At 39.1% G+C, this 21,932-nt stretch overlaps 1 protein-coding gene across 1 annotated transcript; it reads left to right on the top strand.

Moving 5' to 3' along the window:
- Positions 1 to 1,041: 1,041 nt before the first annotated feature.
- On the top strand, positions 1,042 to 21,424 carry hcst (hematopoietic cell signal transducer). The gene is made up of 7 exons (XM_017702091.2): positions 1,042 to 1,191; positions 2,725 to 2,758; positions 2,871 to 2,919; positions 7,934 to 8,005; positions 14,598 to 14,621; positions 18,300 to 18,431; positions 18,523 to 21,424. The coding sequence occupies exons 4-7, from the start codon at positions 7,960 to 7,962 to the stop codon at positions 18,564 to 18,566; spliced, it is 246 nt and encodes an 81-aa protein (XP_017557580.1). The 5' UTR covers positions 1,042 to 1,191; positions 2,725 to 2,758; positions 2,871 to 2,919; positions 7,934 to 7,959; the 3' UTR covers positions 18,567 to 21,424.
- Positions 21,425 to 21,932: the final 508 nt, after the last annotated feature.

Consider the following 21,932-nt stretch of genomic DNA (forward strand, 5'->3'; position numbering starts at 1 on the left):
ATTAACCGTCCTTGAACCTACAGGTGCCTTCTGAAATCTTTTACAAAATGTTGATGTGGTCACAATCATAAAACTGAGAAAATAAGTTTCCTTTGGGGACTATTTTGCCTTGTAATGCCCCGTCTTCCATTTTAAGACAAAACATCTTAAATCACAAAAAAGCCACATTTCACCACAGTCCAAAGACATGCAGTCAGGTCGATTGGACATGCTAAATTGCCCCTGGGTGTGGGTGTGAGTGTGAGCGTGACTGTCTGCCCTGCGATGGACTTGCGACTTGTCCACGGTGTATCCTGCCTTCTGCCCAATGACTGCTGGGATAGGCTCCGGCACCCCCTGCGACCCTGACAGAGAATCGGCTTGGAAGATGGATGGATGGATGTTGCACTAGTTTTTTTTTTTTTTTTTTTATTTCCACCGTTTCTAGTATACTCTTAAAGTTGGTTCTTCAAAGGTTCTTTAGTAAAGGGAATGTTTTATATAGAACCGAGCTCATGATTTAATGTTCACATGTATTTAATGTATGGTAAAATGGTTTCTCAGATTGACTGGGAGTATCAGTGTAACTAACCATAGAACCCTACAACACAGAACCATTTTCAAAAAGGCTCGATGTAGAACCGCGTACAACACATTCTCCAAACTCCAAAGAAACATTTAAGCAAGAGATGGTTCTATATAGAAGCCATGGTTCTAAATAGAACTGTTGCTTTTACCAAACAACCCTAGAAGAAACACCTTTGTGTGTAGGTTTGTGGAAGTTTTAAGATGTTTTTGCCAAAAATCTTTTGAAAGTAAATCTCTAATGACCCCTTTGTAAATGGCTTTTGGGGAGGGGAAGTGGCTTGTTTCAAACCATCTTCTTTGCTGAAGAAGTATGAAACTGAAGAATAAACAGGCGGAGGCTTTTAGTTTGAGTCAGAAAGCCAGACCATGATCTGGTTTGACCTGATTTGGATGGGTTTTAAAAAACAAAAATGCTTTGCCTCCCCGTAGCCAATCAGTTATCAAAACCCTGCCTGACAAACATTTTCTTCACTCCTGTTGAGAGGAGACCATTGCCACACCCACTGGCATCCTCCACAGTCTCAAAGGCAAGAGACGGCATGTGTTATCCAGTTCATTTGGGGATACAGTACATAGTTCTGAAATAGATGGAAATGCAACAGTTGCTGACTGTAGCCTGTAAAGGTAAGCAAGTTTTTAAAAGGTGTATGAATTTTTTTTCGTTGTTGCTTGCAATATTATGTTTTTGCCTTTCTGGTTGCATGAGGTCACGGGTCATGAATACAACACATTTAATAAATACCTAAAGCTCCGAATGTGTGCAGCAAAAGCAAAAGATACGAATGCAAATCATATTGAAACACGCTGTATTATTTGACGAAAATCATGGTAGTTTGTCAGGCTTTTTTCAGATAATGTTCGATGGGGTCTGAAAATTATGTCAAAGGTTTTTGACTCCTTATATAGTGACAATAAACCTACAGAAGGCCTATTAATGTTTTTTTTCTCTTGCTTTTTTTTTTTTTTTTTTTAAATAAAGGGGATTGATGTAATGTTGACACAGTTCAGGTTTTACTAGCCAGTCCACAAATAGAAACTACACAGTTTGAAGTGCTTTGTAAAATAAATACAGGATCATTAAAATTAACATAAAAAAATATTTATTGCCTAAAACCACACAAATGTTGGGTTAGATACATACATATATACACACATATACATACATACACACAAATATATATATATAATGTGTGTGTGTGTGTGTGTGTGTATAGTCACTGCTGTCAGACCTCATATCTCCAAAATGGTAACTTTTTAATGTAAATTAAAATTTAATTTAAATGCTTTAATGGGCCTTTAAATGCGTATCTGCAGGTTTTCCAAGGTGCAGTTTAAAAAAAAAAAGCTCCACTGATTTATTTATATGAAAAAAATGTTAAGATGTAAACAAGGTCCTTTGGAGTGGTTTGGTCTGAAATGCTCCGTTCTAGAGAAACACACCCAACCAGTATTGTTCTCATTGGTGGTAGTAGGAACCAGACGTCTGAAGCGTGTAATGCCTCTAAATCTGAAGTTGTTGGATATAAACTGCCTGCTTTCTGACACATTGTATTATCATAGTTTTATGCTAAAGTTTTGGCTTAAGATCTATTTCAATCCACTCATGGAGGATGCAGGGTGTTGTAAGGCAAATTAGTCCTGAAGAAAAAAAATCCATATAAACAAATACACATAATAACTCAGAAGGCTTGTGTAGGTTCACTGGTGGTTTTGGATATTAAGTAAAAAGGCTACTTTTGTGTTGTAGACATTGCACCTCCTGGCAATCAGAGTCTGTAAGTTTCACAATGAACCATTTTACATCAAACCACTCTAAACGACTGATGGGGAAATTTTAGAAAAATTGGTGGAATTCCTTTTTAACGTAGTTGGCTGTATATAAGAGATTAAACGCTGGTTATAATGTTTTATTATTTAGTACGGAGCGTGTACGTAGCGTTGTGGTTGACTTTTGGCTCTTTTTTTTATGTTCTCTGGCAACCCAGACTGTGTTTCAAAGATGCCGAAGTCTTAGGAAGTGTTTCCTTTGTGTCTTTTGACATGAGTTATGTTCCACACAATAGGACCACCCACTTAACCTTCAAAATTCTTTTCTGTTTTGTGGTGTTCTGTGGAAAACGGAAAAAACCACTCATTTTCTCATCTAACTGCACACAGAGGTGAATGAAGCAAACAGAGGTTCTTCTTTGAGGTGAGCAGCAGCGCTTTCACGTTGTCACACTCTAACAGGGCGAGTATGTGGGTGCTTATTCTTTTGCACACGGATACAGCTCAGATTTGGGAGACTGTCTTTGCCTCTCTAGGTGAGTCCGGACTGCAGTGAAAGTGGAGTGTTCATCAGACGAGGTTAAGGTAGGCAACTTTCTATCATTACACTGACTAGATTACTTGTTACTAAGTATTAGCACTACTACTCGTGCCATCATTTCACTGACCGGTGTCCACCAGAGGAGGCTGCCGCCTATTTAGCAAGTCAGTACTGACTGATTTTACTTTATCGTTGGCTTGATGGTTCTTCCATGTTTGTCCTGCTTGAATAGTGACTGTGCTGTCCAGTGTAGCAGGTTCCACTTCTAAAGAGGAAATCCACTGATTTTTCACAGCGGTTCAGTGTGAAATGCTTCACATACCAAGTCGGAACAGGAACCACCACAGTGGTGGTGATAGGAACCAGACGTCTAGTCCTTCTAAAAGCTACCATGCTTTCAGCTGTTCATTACACAAAAACGGTTCCTGATATGGTGCCTGATGTCTGAGATATTGTTTAAAACAGATTTTTTTAAGGTGGGGAGGTAAAATAGTCCCCAAAGAAAACCGTTATTTTACCATCATCAGCAATAAGCTTAGAAGATATGTGTAGGTTCACCTGTGGTTTTGGATGGTAAATAAAATGGCCAAGTCTTGCAGACATCACAGCCACTGTGTTGTAGACATCACAAGTCCTGTGTTGCAGACATCACAACCACTGGTTCCTCTCACCACCACAGTAAAGAAGCTCGGTCAGTTTCTATACAGTGAGCCATTTCACATCAAGCCACCCTTTGTTTACATCCCCAAAATTCCTAATTCCCCTTTTCAGTTCTGCTCAGTGTTTCATCCTCATTCTCTGAAGAGACTGTTCCCTGAAACTTTCAACTAAGCTTGATCATCACTGTTTTGGGGAAGTGTCGGCTGTAACAAGATGAATTCTCTTTTATTCTGATGGGTACAGTAGTTCTGAGCTTGTGAGGTACTTTAACAGAATCCGTGTGAAAAATAAATAGATATAGACCAACACGGCTGAAAAACGGACCGCATTCCTGGGAGTTTTTGTCATAGTGCTTCTTATAACAGAGGATATACAGAATACAGGCCTGCAGGGAAAATAACATATTATGGAAGTCACATGGAAAAGTTTGATCACTGGTCAAATCAGTTTTGTTTCTGTGTTCAAACAACTGATCATGTGAGCTCCTGCTTAGTTGGAATACTAACCTGCACATAGGCTTGGACACCCCTGTTCTAAGTGGAAGTAAGTTAACACATCCTCCACAAGGAAATAACTTAATTGTGGTATTTATTCTGCAGATTTAGGTGCACAACATCTGTTTATGCTAGTTTAACATATTGGGGGGTGGGGGGTGGGGCATGGGTCATTCTACAGAAACTTCCATTTTTTTTAATCTATCCATAGGAGTCACTGGTGTTACTGATCGTCATTGGTGTTACACATAAGAAAGGTGACACCAGAGACATTTTAAATGAAACCGGATTTTACAAAACGGCTGCTACAGAGCATCAAACCACATGTTGTCAATCTTGGAATACCTACTAAAATATGTGATTTAATATATTTGTATTCGATTTTTTCACAATGACCTAGTGGACGGATCATGTGCTCTTCATTATAGATTGTCAGAAAATAGGCAAAGAGATGTCATCGGTGTGTGTTTTGTATTTGTATTTCAAAATAGGATTTTTTTGTTTTTTGTTGTGCAGTAACACCAGTGACACGACACCTGGGGACCCCAACTTTCTTTATATGTATTATAAAATGTATTTGTTTTCTTTGTTATTTAAATCATATATTTCATAGCCATGTATATATTTTTGCAGTTGCAATTGCAGAAAAACATGTTTTTCTGCAAAAACCTCAGAATATGGCTCTTTACACATGACTGTGAGGGCTAGCACTTCTGTGGTGCAGAAGGTGTAATTGTTAAAATGACTTATTGTGTTATTTCACAATATAAATAAATTGTAACCCCAACATGTTTTCCAAGTGCAATATATCTGGAAACACTAGGGACAAAAAAAATGGACATTTCCATAAAATGACCCACATAAAACAGGTGCCATAACTTTTTCACAAGTCATTTTTTTATGTTGTATTTTTTCCAATATGTTACATTCAGCATATACATAGTAATTGTGCATTAAAATGTGCAGATGTTATGGGACATAAATCCAAAAAAGTGCAATATTGTCCAGGAGAGGCCAAACTTTTGCCTATAATATCATTCCTGATGTGCAGTTATGAAGGCATAAGGTAATATCAATATGCAGACAGCTGAATGGTCAAAAAGAAAGCTGTTTAGATGCTAGTTTCATCATGACAGGTGGGGTCCGAGGTGATTCTTTATTAGCTTGGTGTCCCTTTTAGGAGGTGGGAAGATGGTGAAGAACCTGTAGCTTTCTGGCTCATCTGATAGTTTGGACCATGCACTAAACCATACTGACCCAACCAAAACACTGCAAACAAGAAACAAGAGTATGATGTAGATCACAGTCGTTATCTTTTCACACGTTACTTATTTTGCTGTAAAAATGTTCGTTTCGCCCACTTGAAGATAGAAAATGTCACAATTTGATGTCTTCTTAGTAGATCCCAAACAATCAGAGTAAGTGCTAAGGGGTATTGTGACTGAGATACACATTTTGTTGACCAGTAACTGCACTGTCCAGTGTAGCCCAGATGAGGACAGCTCCCACTTTTAAAGAGAAAGTCTAGTCATTTTTCCAAAAAATATGCGCATATTAAAATAAGATGTTGGCAAAGTTTTTCAGAGTGATTCATTGTGAAATGCTTCATTCTAGAGAAACATTCAGATGAATGTGGGATGATTTCTGTCATTTCTGATTTCTGTCAGTTGTAGTTTTTCAGTTTCAGTGCAGATTTGACTCTTTATTGTTTGTGAAAAAACATGACAATGAGAGGAGATTTGAGCAGAAATGCTGAATCGGCTTCATGATTAGCTAACCAGTACCTCATTTACATATCATTTACATTACGCACCTAATTCAAGCAGATATTTCGGTTGGTAGCCAATAAAACGACAGCATTTTAGCTTGCGAGCCATCGGCCAAGCTTTTTGGCTGAGTTTGAGATTCAGTAGTCAGATCTCTGGTGGCCCTACTGACCAAACTTTGTAGTGCTAAAATTGCGATGACTGGAAGAAATGAAATGTGAAATGAACTAAACATCTTAGTTTTAGTTTTTATTAAGATGGTAGAATGAAGTGATTGTGTGGAGTGATGATTTTCCTGAAATGGCATAGTTCTGTATTATTGAAGTACGTGAGGTACTTCTGCGCTAGCTGTGCTTTGTATTCTCTGTTTTGAGCGCTGTGTAATACATCTTTAAATGGAACATGAAACAGTTCCACTGTTGTCGTGTATCTCCAAAACGATAACTTTACAGGAGATGGAAAAAAACCTTAAAAAAAAAAAAAAGTTAAACTTTTAATGTAAGTCAATGGAACCAGAGTTTTTTTCCCAAGTCATTTTTAGCAGTTTATTTTGCTCTATTCTTCATGAAACTCACAGGTTTCCTTCCGACAGCAGCAATTTGCTTATAAGGTATTGGTAAATAAGGCCCATTGGGATCGAAAACCACCACCATTCTCGCATTTTGGTCTACATGAACATATCGATTAATCAGAAAACCCAGAGAAGAACCACGTCTGAAACTGATCCATCAAGATGTTCACACAATATCAAAGACTGTTATTGGGTAGAGGGCTCATTTGTTTATTGCAGCCCACTGAGTTATTAGTACAGGGTGAGTATTATTTTGTATTTTATTATCGACTTTTATCTCTGGGATCATCTCAAACAAATTGTGTATGCTGAGAAAATCTTCAGCACCGCATCGTGGAGGCTTGTGACAGCATAAAAATTAAGATAAAACGGTGTCCTGTGACTTTTGACTCGCTCTGTATTGCAAGTGGGAATATTTGGAAAACCGTGGCTATTGTAGCTAATCCTTCAGTTTGGGCCATAAATGTCAAAACTCAGTCAAAATATGAAAAAAAAAAACACTTCAACTCCTCTTAGCATCCCTATCCTGGTAGTTTTTAGCGCAAAGCTAACGGCGATTCACTTCAACAATTTCCATGTTTAAGTTAGCTTCTTATTTGAATTTCCTATTCCACCCTAAATGGTGCATTCTGGCACTTTTAGGCACTGCTGTGCAACTGCTGCACCATTTAAGGCGGAACAGGGAATTTGAAAAAGGTAGTTCTAAATTAAACACATTTGGAGCTGCTAAAAGACATTCCATGTTTGAAACTTGTAAAAGACATCTTACAGCTGTCGGAACAAAACCTTGCATCTCCAAAATAGTAACTTTACAGGAGAAGGAAAAAACATACTTTACTTTTAATGTTATTCAACTGAACCAGACTTTTTTTCCAAGTCAATTTTGTTCCATTTCTTTTAGTCCATTCTTCATGAAATTTTCACACACTGTGAAGGACATTTTCAAAAACTGAAAAATGATAAATGGAGATAAGAGGTTTTGTTTGTTCCGACAGCAGCAATACTTTATCTTGTAGCAGTTTCACAGTGACTCTTTCAGTGTTGAGCTGTGGTGTAGAGCTGCCACCGCTGTTTTCCATTTCTAACAACCCACTGATTAGGCTGCTGCCTTTCGTATTCACAGTCGTTGGCATGTCCAGGACTTTCAGAAGGCCCACACATGTAAAAACGGTTCCTCAAGTGTTCTTTAGAGACATGACTTCTGAATAGACCCATTTTGTGTTTGAAAGCTTCTTTCCATGGAGAAATCATTCTTCAGATTGATGGAGAATGTGTTATTTATGGTTCTCTTTTTTGGAAATGGTACTATATGGCACCAAAAAGGTTCTTCTATTGTTACAAGCTTGACATCGTAGCAATAGAAAGAAATCATTTAAGCATGAAATGGTTCTACATATAATTCATAATTCATAGTTCTAAATAGAATCATTGTCTTTACCAAAGAATCCTTGAGAAAGCATCTTTTCAAAGTATGTACAGTGTTTTTAGGTATCTCTGGGACATTGGTCCTCTGAGACATTGGTTCTTTAAGCTAGACAGTGAGACTGGCTCCTATCTGGTTTCTTAGGTAAACAAAGGCTCTACAGCACGGAAATGGCAGATAACATTCTGCTGATGCTTCTTTTCCTTCCTCTCATAGGTAAGTGTGTGTTTTTTTTGTTTTTTTTTCTTCTCTCTCTCTCTTTCACACTTTGTTCTTTCCTTACACTCATATACTAAGCAAGACCACCGCAGCCATGTCTGGTGGGTTTGCTGATTTCCTGTTCATTTTTCGTTTTCTGCTCTTGAAACAGCCAAGTAAATGATTCCATTTCATGAGCGTCATGAGTGGAAAGGCTGAAGTGAAGGGTTAGAGCAAAATTACACAGTTGCGTGCAAAAGTTTGGGTGTCACTGGTCAAATGACATATTTTGTTGTTTTTTTAAAGTGTAGATAGGTTAACACCTCCTCTACAGAGATCACACTTCAGCACATGAGACACAAGTTCAGTTTCTGGGCTAATTTGAATATACTGAGAAGAATAAAGCAAAATTTGGGCAAATTTTGCCAAATAAAGATGGCAGAAAAATGGCAAATAGACTGAGTGTGTTCTATACGGAGAATGTGTTGACTTATTTTCATTTAGCAAGTCAACCAAATGTGTTATTTTAACATGTAACTGTATGTATTTTGAATATGTGAATGTCCCCATCATAATTCCCCTACTCAGAAGTTAAAAGGCTCATGAGCATATCTAAATAAAAGAGTGTGATTTAGTCAGTATATGTTATACCCCCTGGTATTCTGGAGGTCCCCTGTTGGCTGGCTTCTCCAGCGTTGGTGGCTGCTAACTCACATGCCATAGGTAGTTTCCATAATGAGGTACATGGCCGTGCAGTGGGTAACAGCATTGCCTTACAGCATAGACGAGCCTGGGTTCGATTCCCCAGCCGGGCGACCAGGGTCCTGTGTGGACTTTGCATGTTCTCCTCATGTCTCCATGGGTTTCCTCCGTGGTGGCAATTCTAAATTGCCCCTAGGTGTGAATGTGTGTGTAAATCTGCGTCTCCACCCTGCGATGGACTGATGGACCATCGCGAGTGCCTCCTGCCTTCTGCCCAATGAGAAATGAGTGACGATTCGCTCTTTCCCCCAGTCTTTGTGAAATTGGGCAAGTTTTTAGATTACAAATATGCTATGGCAAATTTTTCAGAGGAGTCCTGGGCATAGTTACAGTTGCTAAGCTATGAAGGACCAATTGGGTGAACCAGTTTGCTACAGCGCCACCCTGAGGCCGACCAGCGCAGCATGGAGCAGGAGCTGGACGCCTGTGGGTGAAGCAGCTAAACAATGACTTTTCCCTGAACTTGTATTGTATTGTATACATACGGTTCACTCTCTTATCTATACAGTCCATATATGAACACTGAGTTTTAAAGGCAGCCCATTTTGTATTCCTTGTTTATGCGATGTGATGACAACCAAAGCATTTTCACATCTGCCTGTTCAGCCGACAGCAGTTATCCCTGTCCATTCATCGAAGTTATAAGGAATGTGCAGTGGAATGAAGCACAATAGGATAGAGAGCTGGCCTTGTGACCGGAAGGTTGCCGGTTCGATCCCCAGCACCGACAGTCCATGACTGAAGTGTCCTTGAGCAAGACACCTAACCCCCAATTGCTCCCTGGGCGCTGTGGTTAGGGCTGCCCACTGCTCCGGGCAAGTGTGCTCACTGCCCCCTAGTGTATGTGTGTTCACTAGTGTGTATGTGGTGTTTCACTTTCAGGGCTTCAAAGGCCAATCAAAACAGCGATCATTTACATGAAAAGACAGAAGGTGCAAAATGGTCGCGTAAAAATGAATTATGGCTGCTTTTGCTAATAAAACCACACAAATGTCATAAACTGACCACAAGAAAAAAAGTCATTTAAAAAATAAAGTAATTAAAAGAAATTAAAAGTGACAGCACTTGCGTTGATTATTGCCACTTGTGTTTAGACAGACCTATGACCTACTTAAGCAAATAAAACAAACCAGCATAGTCAGAAGGTGGATTTCCTGCAACAGAAAAATTGGGCGATAGAGAGCTGAAGCAAAAACAAACATTTAAGTTACTCCATGCATGGTAGAAAATCTCGTTCGAAATCTTTAGAGATTAGAGATTCAGTAAAATGGGGACATTACAGTGGTCATGACCATTGGTCTATTTCTTTCCTATTTCATCCAATACGGTGTTCTGGTTGACGGTCAAGCCACACATTAACTCAAGTGCAGTGAATTTTTTTTTATATAGTATTACATGCAACTTATGCTTGTCACTTATCAATTTCCCCCAGTGGTAAAACTTGCTGAATAACTGATCACAATTTAAAAGATTACTCCAGTGATTCTTAACATAAAAGGCCTGGTCTAATGTTTGGTCGATTACTGCAGACAACAATATTGATGCAGATTTCTGAGGACAGAAACTATCAGACGCCTCTTTAAATAGACAAGAACAGAAACCCTCCTGACTCAAAGTAAAAGTGTGTTGAGAGAGAAGAACAGAAACACTGTTGACTTGAAATAGAGTTGCTGCTAAAGTCAGGAAAAAAACACAGTTTTGTAGAACGCTAATAATGTCATCGGTCAAATGTATTTGTGAATGAAGCTGAACTTGTGCTTAGTTTTCTTCTTTTAGACATGGGACTAGTTTACCAGAGGGAAGAATTTGTGGTGATATGTTACCAGTGTAGTGGTGTAGGTGGGGATTTCCACAATATGCATGGACACCAGAAAACACTTATGGAAAGCGAAAAGAACTAGAACTACTTTTTTTTACTGTGTCCCCAATGTTTAAAAATAAGAACAGCTTTGGTAAACCGTTTTTTCATTGTAGTTTCAAATGTGCTTTATATAGAATCACATTCTCAATCACACATATGTTTATTCAAAGAAATTCAGCAACGACCCAGTGGCTTCTATTATAAGTGTGTTTTGAGTCAACAAGTTTCCTGTTATTTCTAAATATTGGGTGATGCACTGAAATGATCGACCATGGTAACCAACAACACAATACAGATGCACCAGATACAGATTGTGGTGATAGTCCCTGAAGTGCTTCTGTGATGTAATAATGATTTGAATAAGGCGCTAGATATTAATAACAGAGAGTAAACTGCACTGCCAAATTGCAGTTTTCCACGTGAATATATCTGTCTGATAGTGATTTGACAATGGGGCCAAGTCTTATGGCTGCACCACTTGGGTACAAGCATATATTAACTTTTTTTTGGCTCCACCCAGCCACCAAGGGACCCTTTTCAAGGGAAAAAATTTACATAGCATTTTTTAACTGTTTATGGTGTAAGAAATTGGGCAGTATTAAAGTTACTAGATTACTAGATTGTATTACAAAAAAGTAACTACCTTTGACAATACATGTCAATACAGTTACATGTAGATGAGCTTCAAAATCGAAAAAAAAAAAAAAAAGCAATGGTATCATATGCATATCCATAATGAGGTGCACGATGGCGCAGGGGGTAGCAGCACCACCTTACAGCTTAGACGAGCCTGGATTTGATTCCCCAGCCGGACGACCAGGGTCCTGTGTGGGGTTTGCATGTTCTCTCCGTGTTGCCTTGGGTTTCCTTTGTGGTGGTAATGCTAAATTGCCCCTAGGTGTGAATGTGTATGTAAATCTGCGTGTCCACCCTGCGATGGACTGACTGACTGTTGCGAGTGCTTCCTGCCTTCGGCCCAATGAGAATTGAGCGACTCTTTCCTCCAGTATCTTGGGAAATTGGGCAAGTTTTTATGATTATAATATGCTATGGCAAATTTTTTGGAGGTATCCTGAGCATAGTTACAGTTGCTAGGCTATGAAGGACCAACTGGGTAAACCAGTTTGCTACAGCACTACCCTAAGGCCGACCAGTGCAGCATCTCTAGTTAAATAAGAATATCAAAGACGGGAGCTTGCCAACTGTGGGTGAAGGGGCTAAACAACTACCTTTCTTTAATATCATATGCAAAAGATGGTCTCAAACTTTATTAACTGGATCAGAATGGTAAGGCAGATCAAGAATTGTCATCAGGAACTGTCAGCTGATAACCGAGCATAATAAATTCTCTGAATCTTCAAACCTTGTGCTAACACTCAACAACAATGGGCTTCTCTAAGCACCTTTCTGGAAATCTGATGCTAACTGATCTCTACAACGCAGGGAAAGGCTATAATAAGACATCAAAAAGCTTGTGATTCCCACTGCTTGAAATGTCATTTAGACATTTGGGCAGTCGTGGGCTGGAGGTTAGGGAACTGGCTCTGTGACCGGAAGGTTGCCGGTTCAATCCCCAGGGCTGACAGTCTATGACTGAGGTGTCCTTGAGCAAGACACCTAACCCCCAATTGGTCCCTGGGTGCCGTGGATAGGGCTGTCCACTGCTCCGGGCAAGTGTGCTCACTGCCCCCTAGTGTGTGTGTGTTCACTAGTGTGTATGTGGTGTTTCACTTCACGCATGGGTTAAATGCGGAGGTAGAATTTCCCCAGTTGTGAGATTAAGAAAGTATCACTTAAATTGCAAGTAATTGCAAGTAGAAGTCAAGGTAAGATCTCTTAGATAGAATTGCTTGTATGCTGGCCAAAAAGGCAACGCAAAACCTCCCTATGACTGCAAAGGACAAAGGACAAGGATAAAGGTTTAGCTGAAACTGGAGTGGCGCTGCACTGTTCCACTATGTAACACTACTAACATTAAAGAGTCATGAGAAGAAAGCCTTACTTGCAATCTCATCACAATAATCAAGCATCTACATAAGCCATAGGTATTTTGGAAATGAATGTTGTTGAGAATGTGAGAATGTTAAAAGTAAAGACGGAATATTCTGATCACAATCACCATGTTCGGAGAAAAAAAAGGAGCAGCATTTAATGAAAAGAACATCTTGCCGACTATTAAGCATATAGGTTGACCTGTAATGCTTCTGCGTGGTGTGGCAGCCAGAAGACACACTTCCAAAAAAATAAAGGGAACACTCAAATAACATCCTAAATCTGAAAGAATGAAATATTCTCATTGAATACTTTGTTCTGTACAAAGTTGAATGTGCTGACAACAAAATCACACAAAAATCATAAATGGAAATCAAATTTATTAACCAATGCAGGCCTGGATTTGGAGTCACACACAAAATTAAAGTGGAAAAACACACGACAGGCTGATCCAACTTTGATGTGATGTCCTTAAAACAAGTCTAAATGAGGCTCAGTATTGTGTGTGGCCTCCATGTGCCTGTATGACCTCCCTACAACGCCTGGGCAGGCTCCTGATGAGGTGGCGGATGGACTCCTGAGGGATCTCCTCCCAGACCTGGACTAAAGCATCCGCCAACTCCTGGACAGTCTGTGGTGCAACGTGGCATTGGTGGATGGAGCGAGACATTCTGGGGAACGGGCGGGCCAGTCCATAGCTTCAATGCCTTCATCTTGCAGGAACTGCTGACACACTCCAGCCACATGAGGTCTAGCATTGTCCTGCACTAGGAGGAACCCAGGGCCAACCGCACCAGCATATGGTCTCGCAAGGGGTCTGAGTATCTCATCTCGGTACCTAATGGCAGTCAGGCTACCTCTGGCGAGCACATGGAGGACTGTGCGGCCCTCCAAAGAAATGCCACCCCACACCATTACTGACCCACTGCCAAACCGGTCATGCTGAAGGATGTTGCAGGCAGCAGATCGCTCTCCACGGCTCCATCGCTCTCCTGCTTTCATCTGTGAAGAGCACAGGGTGCCAGTGGCGAATTTGCCAATCCTGGTGTTCTCTGGCAAATGCCAAGTGTCCTGCACGGTGTTGGGCTGTCAGCACAACCCCCATCTGTAGACGTCGGGCCCTCATACCGTCCTCATGGAGTCGGTTTCTAACCTTTTGTACAGACACATGCACATTTGTGGCCTGCTGGAGGTCATTTTGCAGGGCTCTGGCAGTGCTCCTCCTGTTCATCCTTGCACAAAGGCGGAGGTAGCGGTCCTGCTGCTGGGTTGTTGCCCTCCTACGGCCTCCTCCACGTCTCCTGGTGTACTGTCCTGTCTCCTGGTAGCACCTCCAGCCTCTGGACACTACGCAGACAGACACAGCAAACCTTCTTGCCACAGCTCGCATTGATGTGCCATCCTGGATGAGCTGCACTACCTGAGCCACTTGTGTGGGTTGTAGAGTCCGTCTCCTGCTACCACGAGTGTGAAAGCACCACCAACATTCAAAAGCAACCAAAACATCAGCCAGAAAGCAGAAAGGTACTGAGAAGTGGTCTGTGGTCCCCACCTGCAGAACCACTCCTTTATTGAGTGTGTCTTGCTAATTGCCAATAATTTCCACCTGTTCTCTATTCCATCTGCACAACAGCTGTGAAATTGATTTTTCAGTCAGTGTTGCTTCCTAAGTGGACAGTTTGATTTCACAGACGTTTGATTTACTTGTTTGGAAGTTTGATTTACTTGTTTGGAGTTTGGAATTGTGTTGTTTAAGTGTTCCCTTTACTTTTTTGAGTAGTGTGTATATATATATATATATATATGTCATTTGGCTGGGGCGTCCCAAATTTTCCATACAACTGTATATTGACATTTTTATCAGAGCCACTACAGATACATTTTCAATAGGTTTGGAATGTTCTGATGGTCAGTTTTGTTGTCTTGGGCATTTAGACTGAATCTCATTGTTTGCTCTCTCTTTTTCCCTTATCTTCTCTCATTTTCCATCATTAGCCATGACCAGTGCAGAAGAACCAGGTAGGTCCATGCACTTACTAGACACCAACAAAATCAAGATTTTGGGGTATGGGGCCCATTATACTGTTTTAATGCTCTTATTAAGCTTTGACAACCCAATTAGTTAGCAATTAATTATCTGCCCATTTCTACCTTGCTATGTCATAGCTACCCTGGATGAATTTTTATTTGAGCAATTTTATTTGTGTATCTTACATCATTTTCATACATAACTCTTACCCAAGCCCTGAGTCTATTTGAAATAAGATTATTTTCTTTACATTTTTAGGATGTTTTCAATAGAAAATCACAGATTAGCCCTAAATAGCTGACCCCATACTTTAAAAGTACTGACCCCATATTTTAAAGTAAATACTTTACATTCAGAAACATAAACTGACCTAAATGTGGACCAGAAGCAGAACTTTCATTTGTAGTTCTATTCAAATTTTATCTGCTTGACAGAACCATCAGACTAACCACAATTAACAATGTAATGTAATGTAAGGTTGTAGTAAATTCACATACTGCAGCAACAGTGCACAAAATCATGTTTCCACCTCATATTTATGGGGGCTAGCATCAATGCTAATAGCGTTATTTTTAGCTTCCTAACTCAATTATGCCACTTTAAGGAACACTTTACAAGGTAATGACTGCAATCAACACATCAGCCTACCATTCTGACGCACTTATTGGTCATTTATTAGTGCTTGGTGACTTTATCTTCACTGGAAGAGTAAAGAATTTACTAAATTGTTATTGGCTGGAACTACAAGTGTAGCAAACACAAAGAAAAGCACCTTCCAGTATGGTCAGGTCCTGTTCTTCATAAAGTATGGAAAACTATAAAACCAGAACCTTGGGTACCTGACTGACGGCCAGTGGAAAAAGCCCACTTGCAGTATTTTGTTGCCTATGGTCTTGGTATGAGTTAACACTCAGTTCAATTCAACTAGGCACTAGTTTGATGTTTACTTTTAATTCTTATCAATATCTCGATAGCAAATTATCACTACTTGTAAATAATAGATTCTTAATTCTAAAGTAAAGATTTAGATTTGTAGCTGGGTCATTCCACAGAAACGTCCACTCCTTTGTCTATCCATAGGAGTCACTGGTGTTACATATAAGAAAGGTAAACACCAGCAAAATGACTGCTACAGTATCAAACCGCATGTTGTCAATCATGGAATATCCACTAAAATACGTTAATTAATCTATTTGTATTCTATTTTTCCACAATTACCTCAGAATAAAGTAGGTCACACCAGTGATTTCAGCTAAAAGCTTCAACTGAAATCATGAGCCAAATGAGAACATTTCTGATAACTGAAAGATGGAGAGGACTCACCATGTGCTTTTTTCATAGATCCTCAGAAAACAGGTAAAAGGAAGACAAGTGACATCATCAGTGTGACTTTTATTTCAAAATAAGAGATTTTTTGTTACTCAGTAACACCAGTGACGCAACTCCTGTGGACAGCTTTCATTACATATTTTATAATATTTATTTGGCATTTGTTTTCTTTGTCCTTTAATTTATATGATTCATAGTCGTGAATAGATTATTGAAGTTAAAATTGTAGAATGTTTTTTCAGTAACACTTTATTCGAAGGCTACCTACATAAGGTCTTTATGACGCATTCATAAGCACTGAATAATGTGTTTATGAAGCACTACTTGAACATTTATTAAGTGCTTATGTCGGTTCTCGCAACATAATAAGAATAAACATTGAACATATTTACAGCACTAAACATATTCAAACCCTATACATAATTGCATCAATCATCTTATCCATGCCATGGAGCGAAGTGGGGGTGGTTTCCAGGCATATGTAACCTGATATCAGTACAATAATCTTAAGAATGCTGACATAAATAGTCATGTATAGTGTTTTAAATATGTTTAGTGCTGTAAATATGTTCAAGGTTTATTCATATTATGTCAGTACAATGTCATTTATTTCATAAAACATCTTATGTCAGGTTGCGAGAACCGACATAAGCACTTAATACATGTTCAAGTAGTGCTTCATAAACACATTATTCAGTGCCTATGAATGCGTCATGAAGTCCTTATGTAGGTAGCCTTCAAATAAAGTGTTACCGTTTTTTTTTCACCCTTTACATAAGACTGTGAAGACGAGCACTTCTGTGGTGCTTGGAAGTATAATTGATTTATAAAAAAAAAAACAATATTGCTAAATTGAAGGTCAAGAAGGTGTAATTTTTAAAATAACACTGTTTTATTTTAGAATATAAATAAATTGTAACTTTAACATGTTTTTCATGTGTAATATATCTGTAAATGCTAGAGACACAAAAATGGACGGTTCTGTAGAATGACCCAGCTAACGTTTGCTAGTTGCACAGCATGCCAGTCAATATCTAAGCTTTTAGACATTACATATGAGCTGAGATGATGATGAAATCTCATCATATTGTCTTAGTACCTCAATATGTGCTTCATATTGTTGTGCAAAAGGTAAGTAGTAGTCAAATAAAGCTCCTCTGGAAAGTGCTTCATTTCCTCAAATTGGTAGTAATGGAGCAACTAGTTATTTACCAGCCATGGCATTATAAGGCTTTATAAGGGAACTGCTAGTGCAATATGGGCCCCCAATACTGAAATACCCACATTTTAAGCCAAAATAAAATTCTCAATCTATTTTTCAGCGTATTTTATCCATGAAATACACTATATGGCCAAAAGTATGTGGACACCCCTCCTAATTATTGATTGCAGGTGTTCCACCACACACACTGCTGACAGGTGTATAAAACCAAACCATGCAATAGCCATGCATATACAAACAACGGTAGTAGAATGGGTCATACTGAAGATCTCTGTAACATTAAACGTGTTACTGTCATAAGATGCCACCTTTGCCACAAATCAATTTGTGACATTTGTGCCTCAGTCAGCTACAAGTGCTATCATTGTGAAATGGAAGAATATATAAAATAGGTCATAAAATAGGTTTCAATGGCTGAGCGGCTGCAGGCAAGTCTAAGATAACTATGTGCATAGCCAAGCGTTGGCTGGATTGTGTAAGCAAGTTTGGCTGAGGAGGGATCATGAGCTGGGGCTGTTTTTCAAGGTTTGGGACCCTTCCAGTGAAGTGTAATGTTAATGCTGCAACATACAAAGATATTTTGGACAATTATATGCCTCTAACTTTGTGGGAAGAGTTTGGGGAAGGCCCAAACCTGTTTTACTGTTCCACCTTGACTGTCTTTGTGCGCAAAGTGACGTCCATAAAAACATTATTTTTTACATTAGTTTAGTGTGCAGGAAGTGCAGTGGCCTGACTTCAACCCCAGTGAACACCTCTTGGATGAAGTGGAACATCAAATGCAAGACAGGCCTTCTTGTCATTCATCCATGCCTGACCTCACAAATGCTCTTTTGACTGAATGGGCACACCCCACAAAACTTGTGGCAAGCCTTACCAGAAGACCGAAAGTTGTTTTAGCAACTCCCTGTTATTGCCCCTAGTTCTTGAATGGGATTTTCAGTTGTCCACATACCTTTGGCCAAATAATGTACAATGTTTATATTACTTGTCCACTATTTTAAAGATAATTCTGAATTGAACCAAATTAACAAAAGTGAATCACCTGATGTACTGAATCACGTTCTTAATAACTATAATCCAACAGAACCATTGTGATTGTTTTTCCTCTTGCTAGAGAGCAGCTCCTGCTACCGGATAGCACCTGCTACCTTGGCAGGCGTGGTTCTTGGTGACATCGCACTCACGATTTTCATCGTTGGTGTCACGTATTGCTGTGCCAGCAAGCGTAGGCAGCAGAAGGAAAACGGTAAATGCCTTTGAAAGGTGGTTGCCATTTAACCTAATTCATTCTTTCAGCACTGACCATGACATTTAAATGCATCTGTTTGCTTCTGCAGCTGATAAGGTCTACATGAATGTCAGGGCGAACTGCAAAGCATGAGGAACCTGAGGAGGATGTCGCTTCGACAGTAACTCTCACTTATCTCACATATCATTAAACCGAATCACTGATTCTGCGCGAGGCCCTCACAAACAACGGACAGACGTCTAAAGCACTGTGGACATTACTATTCAAGCCAGCTAATACAAACAGTGCTGTATGTAGGATGAACACAGTCCTACACGATTGGCTTTCCTGACCAAAGATCAGGAGTCTGTGTGAGCACACTGGCAGAACAGTAATTAAGTTTTAACAGGTTCAGTGATGGTCTAGTTTGAACCATGCCAGAAGAAGATAGATTAAGCAGTAACAAATCAGATCAAATTACTTTTGTTGATTTTCTAAATGAAAATGAGTTAACACATCTACAGAGAACACACTTAACTAAGGCATTTTCTGCTTATTTTACTGCCTATTTTCTAATGATTTGTCAAATGTAATGCACTGGAAAAAATAAATGTTTTATGTTTATGCAGCCATCGTTTCATGTTTATGAATATGAATATGTTCAATTCAGCAAACACACAGTAATCGTGCATTAACATGTGCAGAAGTATGTTCTCTGTAGCTTTCCCTTAGATATTCAACAAAACATGGAATTTGACTGGGGCGCTCAAACTTTTTAACACAACCGAGTATCTGTATCTCTATAAAATTAGTTGAAATTTGTACATTGTGTTTGAGACATTTACAGAGATATTACATTTAATTGATATCGTGCTATGAATCCAAGGCTATATAAATATAGTTTAATGATATTAATGAAAAAAGGTTGAATAACGGTTGTATTAAGGTTGTATAAGAGCCAAACTCAGCTATTGGCTATAATGCATTTTTTCAACAGAAGGCCTCATACATTGAATCATATATAGAGAATTTATTTTTTCAATGTTACACTGTGTATATGACTTTTAACTGAATTTATATTGTTGTAGAACATACTTTTGAATGCATTACATGTGGTACGGAAGCCTTGTATATTTACTTATTGGTTACCAATTGATTCTTAACACTCTTTTCTCAACTGCTTTTCTTTTTTAATAATCTAAATACAGTCTTTAAAGGGAAATTCCACAGTTTTTCGAATGTCTGCTGAATTACATAGTTAAGCTGTCACCAAAGTCATGTACAGTGGTTTGGTGTGAAAGGCTCTGTTCTTAAGAAACTTACCAAGCCAGAATTGTTCATAGTGGTGGTTATGGGAACCAGACGTCTGAAGAGTTTAATGCCTCGAAAAGTTCCCTCACAGGAAGTTCTATTACATGAAATGGTTATGGATACACTGCCTGATCCCTGAGACACTGACTGCATTTACATGCGCTTAATCGTCCGATAATTACAGAAAATCAGATTCTGTCAATAATCCAATTTTGTTTTGTAAGCACTTGAGTAATCAGATAATGAGGAAACGAAAGAAATCAGAGTAAGAGTTCACATGCACTGAGAAATCTGATCACTGAGCTAAAATCCAGCCTCTTGATTGGATTTCTTAATCACATTTCTTGATCCGAGTATGGTGTTTACAAGACCATTTGAATAATCGGATGACTGCAGAAATTGCATTATTGAGTGCATGTAAATGCACTCATTTAACCAGTCATGGCGGAGCAGCACATAGAGGGTGTTAAAAGGAAGGGAAATAGCCCTCCTTTTCCTAGATTGATCCCTATTTTACCATCAACATTTCACATAAAACTCAGACGTGTAGGTTCAGAGGTGGTGTTGGATAGTTGATAAAATGGCGATATTAGTGTTGTAGACGCTGCAACGCCTGGTTACCATCTTCACCACTAAAAAGAGTCTGTAAGTTGCTTCAAAATGAAACATTTCACATCAAGCACTCCGACTTTATTTACAGTGCTGTGTAAAAGTATTTGCCTCTCTTTCTATTTCTTCTATTTTTGCAATTGTCACGTTTTAAAGTTTCAATCACCAAATTTAGTACAAGATAAAGACAACACAATTAAACCCAAAATGCAGGTTATAAGTGATCACTGCATTTATTGAAGATAAAGATTTATTCAAAACCTTTACCACCACCCCTGTGAAAGAGTACCTGCCCCCGTGAACCTAATTGTTGTGCCACCCTTGGCAGTAACAACTGCAATCAATCATTTGCGATACTTTCTGATGAGTCGTTTACATCAATGTAGAGACATTTTGGCCCACTTCTTTGCAGAGTTATCTTATGTCAGCTACACTGGAGGGCTTTTGAGCATGAACTGCCTGTTAAAGGCCAGCATGTCAGTGGGATTCAAGTCAGGACTTTAACTTAGCTCCTCCAAAGCTTAATTTTGTTTCTTTTGAGCCATTGGTGGACCTTCTTGTATGCTTCAAATGACTGTCCAGGGTTTGTGCTTAGGTGGGTTATTTTTGTCTAATATTAAAAGTGATCTGAAGCATTCAGGTGTGCCAAATATGCAAAAAAATTGGGATGAAATTTGGAAGGAGTATTGGGAATTCTTTTTCACAGCACTGTACATCTCGACAACCGAATTGTGCAGAAATTGTTCTTCAAATGGTAAATGTGGGTCCAACGGTGTCTCAACAGGCCGAATGGGAGTTTTTTGACAATGTCCTGTGAAGCATCAACCGCAAACAATGCTTCAAAAGAACATTTCCATGAGACGAGCATGTAGAGGTCAATTGGAATGTCAACGCTGCGAAAATGTAGCGGTTCAAATGCAAAGCAAGAGCATGGCCTGATGGACCTGAGAAGATGGTAGTTCATGATAAGAGTGTTTTATTCAGTATTATTACCTGCTGTAGAAAGAGGAAGAGAGAGAGACGTTTTTTGGTTTTTTTTTGCAAATCTTGTAAGTTTTTTGATCTGGTGACCATAAAAATCCTATGAACAACTTTGTGTCCTGGAATCGTTTTATTTATCTTTGTCTTTCTCCGATGTTTCAGTACGTCCATGTGAGGCGATTCCTCTAGTACTCACACTTCATTGCCGGAACACCACGTGAGCATCTAACAATGATTAGTCTCGTTATCTCTGATCCTGATAAGTGACCATTGAAAAAGGTCTTAGGTTTCATTTCCGCCTAATCTGTTTCATCAGCACCTGCAGTGCAACAACAAAGCTTCCTTCCACTACTTTTAAGTGGGTTAAGCTGTGTAACTGAGAGAGAAAGCTTCTGTGAAACTGGAGTCAAAATCTTGAGTCTGTATTGCAAATGAAGCAGATATGAAGCATAATATGAAGATATAATGAAGATATGAAGTAAAATGTACTCTGGATTCAGTGAAGTCAGACTTACCAAAGAACATCCAAACACACGGTCAGTTTTTCATTCATCAAGGTATAAGCAATGTAATTGTACCAACAATGGTTTTAAGGTCTAACTGAGTACCTTACATACA

Source organism: Pygocentrus nattereri, chromosome 3 (genome assembly GCF_015220715.1).
Source record: "Pygocentrus nattereri isolate fPygNat1 chromosome 3, fPygNat1.pri, whole genome shotgun sequence".
NCBI lineage: Eukaryota > Metazoa > Chordata > Actinopteri > Characiformes > Serrasalmidae > Pygocentrus > Pygocentrus nattereri.